The 9,373-nt window shown below is 36.3% G+C and overlaps 1 protein-coding gene across 1 annotated transcript; it reads right to left on the bottom strand.

The window, feature by feature from the left end:
- Positions 1 to 409: 409 nt before the first annotated feature.
- Positions 410 to 5,102, bottom strand: LOC112732272 (uncharacterized). The gene is made up of 9 exons (XM_025780925.3): positions 4,705 to 5,102; positions 4,435 to 4,625; positions 3,770 to 3,951; positions 3,368 to 3,652; positions 3,220 to 3,278; positions 3,068 to 3,104; positions 2,869 to 2,940; positions 1,327 to 1,651; positions 410 to 1,123 (listed from the first exon to the last, which is right to left on the bottom strand). The coding sequence occupies exons 1-9, from the start codon at positions 4,814 to 4,816 to the stop codon at positions 779 to 781; spliced, it is 1,608 nt and encodes a 535-aa protein (XP_025636710.1). The 5' UTR covers positions 4,817 to 5,102; the 3' UTR covers positions 410 to 778.
- Positions 5,103 to 9,373: the final 4,271 nt, after the last annotated feature.

Genomic DNA, 9,373 nt, shown 5'->3' with positions numbered 1-9,373 from the left:
TATACGAATTGTATTTTTTTTTTTTTAAAATGAATAGCAATGCGCGGGTCTGTACACCTGTATTCTTATGATTTGATATGCTATCATCATTCTTAATTCGCAATTTCGCATCAAGCTACACAATGCAGACAAAGTCTGATTTATTGTTACGTCTGGACCCATTATATATATATATAATATAGGAAAATTTGGTTGGTCCTTCGATGTAGACATCACAAATAGTTCGGAAGTTTAAAAATAATAAGCAATTATATTATACACACACAAAATTAACTATCATATCCACTATTAATATAAAATATATATTAAGATAAAAAATACATATTAAAAGTACATAAAAATATATATTTCAGTTAATTTTTCTTTATGCATCTAGCATTTAAACAGACAATACAAGAAACAATTCACCTTTCAATAATCACTCTCTATGATACTTTCAATTTCAGCAACAAACAGCAATGTGGATAAAAGGGAATCAACCCTCACGAATATACCACAAACTAATAATAATAATAATAATAAACACCTAAGAAATAAAAAATTACACAAACATCTAAAATAAAAAACGTAACAACGAATAAATGTCTTCAAAGCACACCAGAAATCTTTTCTTGTTTTTTCCCACTAGGTCAGACAATAACTTTGCACACCAAGCTACTCAAATTTTGGTTGGGTTAAACTAAAATACCTCTACACATAGAATAAGGAAACCAGACTCTCAATGTAATCTAAGCTCAAATATACATCTAATGGGTTTCTTATTTTAAGTCCAACCATACTAGTTGGAAATGAATTGCTTAGTGTAAACACGGTGCCGCCGCTCCCTTGCATAGATGACCCAGAAGATCAATGACAGCATCACGGCAGCTGATACCAAAACCAACCCGCTGTAAATCCACTGACTATATTTCCGCAGACCGGGACAATGTCTGTGGCTTATGTCCGTGAATGTTTGCCGGACAAACGTGCAGTCTTCTAAATCAACCAAGAACGGACCATAATGGTATAAAGCGAAGCTAATATTCACCGCGGCTGCCATTTGGCCGTAAATTGTAGGCGTCATTCGACCAGGCGTCTTACAAATTCCTGATGACGAAACCTCACAAATATAATTGTTCCACACCTGGTTTCAACCAAAATCCGAACATTACTACTCACCACAACACGAATTTTATCACAAATAATTGCAGTTTGGATAGAACAATCCGGTTGCCGGTTAGGTCAGAGAAACAAAATGAAATATTAGCAGAACTTACACGAAAAAGAAAACAAATTAAGGAACCTAACAAGAAATGTAGGTATAAAAAATATTAAGTAGCCCCTTACCTTGGCAGCATCATCCAACGATACCTCCCCATCTGCACACGGTCGAGTAGTGAGGTCATTGTTATATGGATCGCAGAGAATAGGCATGAGGGGGCCTGATTGATTGTAATACAAAGGTCCAGCAGAAGAGGGGAAATTTTTATTGGTTACGTTGGAAATGATTTTATCAACAAGTACAACAAGTTGGTGCGTCACATCCCTGGTTCGCAGCAAGGTTTCTTGAGCTGTTGCATTATCCACACATGGAAGAATTTCATCCAAGGCTGTATGTGCAGTAGGGTTCTGAACCCACTCATCCATTGCAACACATGTATCTGCGACCGCACTAGTAGACATAAGCAGCAAAGTTAGTCTTTTGTTACACATGCAACATAAGCAATGGTAGCGGCAATGAACTTCATCAAGTGATACAGAAACAAAAATTAAGATTGGTATCTTCATTTGTAGAAAATATAAAAGTGTTCAAAAAGCATCATTTGTTTTCCTCCTCTCCAGTTTCCTCTACAATGGTTGCTGATCCCATACAAAATTTAACAAGCATCCATCATACATCAGGTCCAAAAGAAAATGCCTTTTCATTGTTTTTTGAATTCTGGACACTAATAATTTAATTAGGGCCAAAGCACCAACAAAATGCTACTTTCTTTCTCATGTCAATTTTGAATAGATTTTTATGTTAATGTAAAAGGATAGCAAATATAACCCCCGAAGTGATTGATTACTTTGGCATGTATTTGAATTCCCCCTAAGTACAATAGACATGTTAATATTATTTTTCCATAACATGCAAATATTCTATGAAACAAATACAGCAAGGAACTTGAGATTTCGTAAGAAACAAAAAACTAGAATATAATAATGACAAAGAAATAGTTGACAGATCAAACAACGCATCTAATATACTCCTTCATTTCCTATACTAACAAAATGCTATTAAGGATCTTTCTTCCTCAATTTCATTTATCACAATGATCAAAAATCACTCCATTAATATCATCTGCCATTAAGCATTTTGGATGATTGACTTCAAAATGTGGTATTTCAAATCATTATTTATTATATAGTGGCTTGAAACTATTAAATAAGACCTCTTCTAAAAAACTATTAAATAATACAATCTGAACAACTTGTTATCATATCCTAGTTGAGAAGAGAAACAATTAAAGCCAAAATATTTCATGTCAACACCAACAAAGAGTCTTGCTATGTGTAATTTTGTTGTTGAATATCTACCGATGACTTTTACTTTGTAAAAGTTGTTCATAATCTTGCAATGAGTTAATGTCACACTTGACAGACAAAACAAAATGTAAAGAAAATCCACTTTGCATTCTCAACAAGGCTGAAAAATTAATCTTTCCCTCTTTGCTACACGTTATTTTAGTCCCCAGAATCAGACTGCTAAATATTGAACTAAATTGCAATTTGTCCCAATGTAATTAACAAATTAACTCATAATGGACTAGACAAGGTCACATCAAAGATGGCATTCAGTGAAATAAACATAAATTCAATACAAATTACAGAAAAACAGTAACATACTTGTGAAGAAAAAGAAATACACCACAAAGTATAAATGTGCCAGCAACAAGAACCCATCCAGCAATTACCAAGCTGCAACAACAGAAACACATTATTTACTCGGTGAAAACTTATATGGGACAAATCCATAGAGTTGAAAAATGTATATTAAAAAAAATCAAGGAATGAGAAATAGAAAGTGACTAAGAATTAAACTTACGAATATACAAGACACTGCAACCCAAATATCGAAAACACTGCCAAAATATTTTGCCACCAAACATGAGCAAATCAAAAAAATACTATGGCAATAATAAAGCATAAAGCAAGAAAACCAAAGGAGCAAAAAAAGGAATAAGAAGAGAGAAATACAGAATCCAACAAATGCAAGAAAGAGCATAACAGCAGCAAGAATAATAAGAGCCAATCTCCTACAAGGAAAAAAAAATGGTAGTCAGCAAAGAAGGATATTTCACAAAAACAAAATTTATATCAAATCAATATCTCAACTAAAACTTACATTCCGTCGATGCCTTCTTGTATTTTCTCTGAATTATCTGAAGTCTTATTGGAAAGCTCGTTAGCAGCCGTTCTGATTTTTGTCTGAACATCATTGATGTTCTTCTGGACATCCGAAGGCAGAAAAACAGCATCGACTCCAATCTTCTTAGCTGCATCGAGATAATCTGACACGTTCCTGAGGTTTTCAGCAGTATAGTCAGCTTGATTCACAACGTATCCCAGTGTGTTCGAGGTGCTACTGTGAAACTTCCCCTGACCAATGTAGAGGATAAGACATCCAACTCTACCAAAATCGAGCACACACGGTTAGCAACTTAGACTTCCAACCAAAGCAAGAATTGCAAACACAATGAACGATTTATTTCAAAGAGAAATCAAGAGATGATAGATAGATAGATACATTGCTGCAATAGTGAAGAGAATGAGGAAGATCAACGACAGAGCATACGCTAAACGAGAATAGCCATAAGGCTCTCTAGGGCAACAGCAATAACACAAACAAATGAAGGACAAGGTGAGGCCGAAAAGCACGAACCACACAGCAGCAACAACAAAGAATGGAACCGCAGTGAAAACAACTGACTGCACCAAAAGCAAACAACAATTCCAAGTCAGACACAAAAGAAAAACAACAACAATAACAAAGCATTATCTCATTAGATGGAGTCCACCTCATGAGCTACATGAATCAAACATTAACATCCGATCATGATCATTTCTGTACTCAGTCCATTTGGTTGCAATTGAAACTTGTCTTAGAGACAGAAATACAACTACAGAGTAACAGAAACAGGGAGACAGATGGATATTCTGGGAGACAAAAAGTATATAAACAATTAAACAAAAATAAATAAATAAAAAATAATGGTAAAACATGATTAATATTTTCAAAATGTCCAGACAACAGTACAACTACTCCAACAACATAGAGTACAAATCCAAACCAATTAGACTTAAAAATAACAAAAAAACAAAAAACAAAAGAAAAAAAAAGTAACCAAGGCACTAAAAGTGAAGAATTTTTGTTTTTATTTGTTTTGATGGAGGGATAGAAGGAAACTTAACAGCAATGTAGTGCTTATTGCTGATATTCCAACCACCGGTGTAACGGTTGAAATGGTCGAGAGGGTCTTTCCTGTTTGTCCTTTCCTTCGCCAACACCAGCGATGTGTTCGCAGCTGCGTCCCCTTCCGCCATCGATCTCCTTTCTATCTTCCATGGCAGCACCTCCTTGTACTCTCTATCATCAACACCGCCTGAAAACAAAAGAAAAGTAATATTTGAGAATGTAGAAAGGAAAGTAGAGTAGAAAAGCAAGGGAAAATAGGATATAACCTGGATTAATAAAAGAAGTTTTTGCAGAAAAGGAGAAAGAGAGAAGAGAGAGAGAAAGGAGGAGAAGGAGAAGGTGAAGAAAGGGAGAAGGGCGTGCTGTGAAGCATGTCATAATGAGGATTGTGTGAGTGCTGGTTTTGTTAAGGTTTTGGGTTTTGGGCAGATTTTGCTTTTTTTTTCCTGCGGTTTCACAGAGAGCCTCCTGGTTTGAAGCGAGAGGCAGAGAAAGAGATTTGGTGGGAGAGAGACAGAGAAGGAAGAAGAAAAGGAGTGGAACTATTTATTTGTTGCTTAAATTTTGGGTGAGATTTTTTTCGACATCCCACGTCTTCACAAATTTTACACTCTTTGGAAAGAGACACTACAAATTTTTTCAAGCATATTTGTAACCCCAACTTAAATAGCCTTGGTTATTAAAAGTTAAATATCAACAAATGTTTGCCCTGTGACCAAAATGCCATTGCATTTTAAATATCTTTTTTTTCTTCACCCGATGCTTCCACAAATTTTCAATTCCGATTTCGTCACCACCGTCTACTATCTAGTATCTACTGTTAGAAATTAGAATCTTAGAATACAGAGACTCACTTCAGAACTTCACTAATATAGAAGAAAAAATAAAACAATAAATATTTTACATATTTGAAATTTTGAATAAATGGCAAAGTAATGGTTGTTTTGTTTCTGATTTTTTTCATCTTCATATTATGCACGGGAATAAAGATGTTTCTTTTTGGTCATATAATAAAATGGAATGCGAATACAGTGTTCCATGCCTCCATGGACCAGGGTGGTAGATTCTCCACCTGATTTTTTTAAATAAATACTTAAAAGTTAAAAGTAAACAAATAAAGTTTTTCTTTAAATAAATAAAATAATGTTATTTTCTCGTATTTGTTAGATAATATAATATACAGTATTCTAAGTCAAGGCGGAGTCTCATACAACAAAAGAGACATTCCAATCTTTAAGTTTTATTATAAATTATAAATGGTGTATAAATTTTAGTTTAATCTCTTTAAAAATTTTATTTTAATTTTATTAGGTTAATTTTTAACTTCCTAAAATTCAACTTAATTCCGTCTCTTATTCTAGTGGTCTTTTTAAGAGTTAAAACACTTGTTTAAATTATCAAAGTAGAAATTTTATAAAAATTCAAATAGTTTATATTAGAGGATAAATTATATTTTAAAATTTTTAAAAATTACTCTTAACATTTAATTTGATTCACTTTTATTTTTAATGTTTAAAATAAGTTTTAATATCTCTTTTTTAGATAATTTTGTTGATAGTCAACAATTAATTATTTTTTCATTTCACCCTTTTAATTTTATCTTAATTCTCCTTCTTTCAATTATTATCTTTCTCCTCTATTCTTTTCTTTTCTCAGTCATCTTTTTCAAAAGACTCGAAATACATATATTTTGTATCTACTTATGGGTCACCATGTCTTTCAAAAATTTGTATCTTAGCCACGAGACATGTACCACTGTGTCTATAGATGAGAAGTGTTTACAAGCACATGACACTAAGGCTACGTTTGGTTTTGAAAATAAGATAAGACAAGACACTAAGAATAAGACACAAAAGACAAAGATACAAAAATTAATATTTTTTGTATTTTGTTTGGTGATAAACTAGAATAAATTATGAAAGTCCAATTAATTCTCATTTTTATCCATATAAAAAATTTAGAAAGAGTATAATGATAAAAAATATAATAATGAAGAATTAATAAGAATAATGAAAGAAAAATAAAAAATAAGTTGTGTCTCTTATTAGTATCTTTGTTTCCTTCCTGTTAGTATTTTTGGATAAAATATACTAATTCAGTGTCTCTAGACACAATATCTCTATTCATGTCTATTCAGGACTAATCTGGAATGATGGGATTTGTGACTTGACGGGGTTAATAAGCTACACGGCTTCCGAGTCTTTTGAGTGAATAGTCGGGGGTGGACCTGCAAAGACACTCCGACGCCCAAATCAGAATGGATCTTAGATGCTGAATTATTAGGGTTTGTATGTGTGTTACCTGGAGGGAGTTCGAGGCTCCCCTTATATGGATACTTTCCGATCTTAGAGATCTTCTAAATGGGAAAAGATACGATTCGCATCCGAATATGATCGACAGACTGAGTTGAGGCGATCGAAAGGTCCCAGATACTTGGGCCGAAAGGAGGTCGAATTGGGCTTAAGGGCTGGATCTTCGTTGGACCACTAAGGCTGGAACCCGAGTCTGCAACAGTGCCCCCAAACATGGCATGTCTGACTTGGGAAGGGATGTCACGTTTTCATGGACCCTGTGTTGGAACTGCTTCCTGGGAGGTCGGTTAGCATCGAACAGTTTCTGGAGGATTTCTGATCCTGGAGATCGTGCGCGCGGTTCTCGAGGCATTGCATCAGTTGATGTGAATGGGTTCATTAACTGCTACCGCATGTGATTTTACCTTATTATCTTTCTGGCCTTTTGTATTTAGGCTTTTTGAGGCATTTTCATTTAAAAACTGCTTCAGTTACATTTGCCGCTTCATTTCCCAACTTTTTCTCCACCATTTCTATGTGTTACCTCTAATTGCTTCTATTTTCTGTCGTGGGAATTTTCCCGATCATTTCTAGAACTACCTCTGCTTGGTGGTGCTTGTTTGAGCTTCGTCGTTATTCACTTGCTCATGATAGTCAACTACTATGATAGTCAACTACTGCAACTCAAGTAAGCTTTTCTCCTTTGTCGTTTTTTCTTGTTTCTTTTTCGTTTACTGTTTTGGGCAATGTGATTAGTGGTGTAGCTCCACCGTGAAGGTGGTTTTAGGGGTCTTTAGAGGGGGTGTCACAACCTCTTGCTTAGGGCTTAGGCTAGTTTGTTCCTTGAATTTTTCCTAGTTTCTGGACCTTTATCTATAGTTCATAGGCTTACCGTGGTGGTGGTGTCCCCAATTTGTAGGTATGGTGCGAAGGAGAGTCGAACCTTAACGGGGTTCATTTTTTCAGTGAGGGTTCTGTCGGTATTTTTGGTGCAATACCGATGTGGTGGAAACCCCTTCGCACCTTAGTGAGGAGGATTTACAAGAGCTTCACGATGCCGACTCGATCTGCGGTAGGGTAGGGGTGCTGTGGAGGAAAATTACGAGCTCTCTCTCCTCGACCCCCAAGAGTGGGTGTGTTATGTAAACATGGAGGCTCCCTGAGTTTCCGACTGGATGTGAGTCATGGTCTTGGTTGGCTATTTCGTCCAGAAAATCCGCCATGGCTTAAGCCTTGATGGCTTGCCTGAGGTGGTATGCAATATCAAATTGCGATAACTCCACGGACTAAGTCATCATTCTACCCACCAAGTCGGGTTTTTGGAGCACTTGCATGATGGGTTGATCTATTCGAACCACGATCTGATAGCTTTGAAAATATTTCCTTAGCTGTCTTGAAGAGATGAGCAAGGCAAAAACCAACTTTTCCAGCAGCGAATATCGTAACTTCGCATTTTTCTAATGAAGTATATCGGGAATTGTTCTGTATCCTCTTCTCGAATGAGGGTCGCCCCCATGGCTTCATCAGTGATTGCCAAATAAAGGAATAATGGTTCCCCAACCTCGGGTTTTGCTAGCACTAGAGGTTCCAATAAAAGCTTTTTGAAGTGGAAGAAAGCTTCCTTGCATTCTTCTATTCATTGGAAAGTGATACCTTTCTTCATTAAGTTAAAGAAGGGTAAATCTTTTTGGCTAAGGCTCCTAGGAATCGGGAAAGGGATGTGAGCCACCCTGTAACCTCTTGACATCTTTAACAGATCTCGGGCTAGTCATCCGAATAATCGCATCACATTTTTCCGGGTTGGCCACGACTCGCCGCTATGTTATCATGAAGCCGAGGAACTTTTTGGCCTCCATTGCGAAAGTTCACTTCGCTGGGTTTAAGCACATTCCGTTCTTGTGAAGGGATTGGAACACCAGTTACAGATCTTTTAATAGAGATTCCGCTCTTATAGTTTTAACGAGCATCTCGTCAACATACACTTCTCTCGCTCTAACGATCTGGTCTTGGAAAATCTTCGTCATGAGCTACTGATATGTGGCGCCGGTGTTCTTTAGGTTGAATGGCATAATTGTGTAGCAGTAATGCCGTCTAGCATGATAAATGTCGTCTTTTCTTTTTCATGTCGATTTGTCAATCTGTGGTTATAACCAGAGTAAGTATCCATAAAGCTCAGATATTTGTATCCGAAAGCCAAGTCAACCAGGTTATCAATGCTGGGTAGTAGGAAAGAGTCAGGGCAAGCTTTGTTGAGGTCCGAATAACCTGTGCACGTTCTCCACTTTTTGCTAGTTTTTTTTACAAGCACTAAGTTTGAAAGCTAGGTCACGTAGGTAAGTTCCTGGATTTCTCCACTTTTTGCTAGTTTTTTTTACAAGCACTAAGTTTGAAAGCTAGGTCACGTAGGTAAGTTCCTGGATGAATCTACCCTAGAAAAGGCTAGCAGCCTGCTTTCTGACCTCTACTACCCTATTCGGCAACATCTTTTTTCGCTTTTGTGCCACGGGCTTCGCTTTCAACTTTATGGCAAGCCTGTGAGATGTGAACCCTGGATCTATCCCTGGCATGGCAGCAGGAGTCCACGTGAACAAATCTCCATTTTGTTTTAAGACAGTTGTCAGGGGGTTGAGCTCGTAAGGTAAGT

The sequence above is a fragment of the Arachis hypogaea genome, chromosome 13 (assembly GCF_003086295.3).
Source record: "Arachis hypogaea cultivar Tifrunner chromosome 13, arahy.Tifrunner.gnm2.J5K5, whole genome shotgun sequence".
Lineage (NCBI taxonomy): Eukaryota > Viridiplantae > Streptophyta > Magnoliopsida > Fabales > Fabaceae > Arachis > Arachis hypogaea.
Note: the sequence above shows the minus strand (reverse complement) of the source record. Positions and strands in the feature narration are given on the sequence as shown.

Coding starts and splice junctions, on each gene's coding strand:
- LOC112732272 (XM_025780925.3), bottom strand. CDS start 4,816: ATGACATGCTTCACAGCACGCCCTTCTCCCTTTCTTCACCTTCTCCTT. Junction 3,105..3,219: donor TCTTGCATTTGTTGGATTCT/GTATTTCTCTCT, acceptor ATATTTTGGCAG/TGTTTTCGATATTTGGGTTG. Junction 2,941..3,067: donor TTGCAGTGTCTTGTATATTC/GTAAGTTTAATT, acceptor CTGTTGTTGCAG/CTTGGTAATTGCTGGATGGG.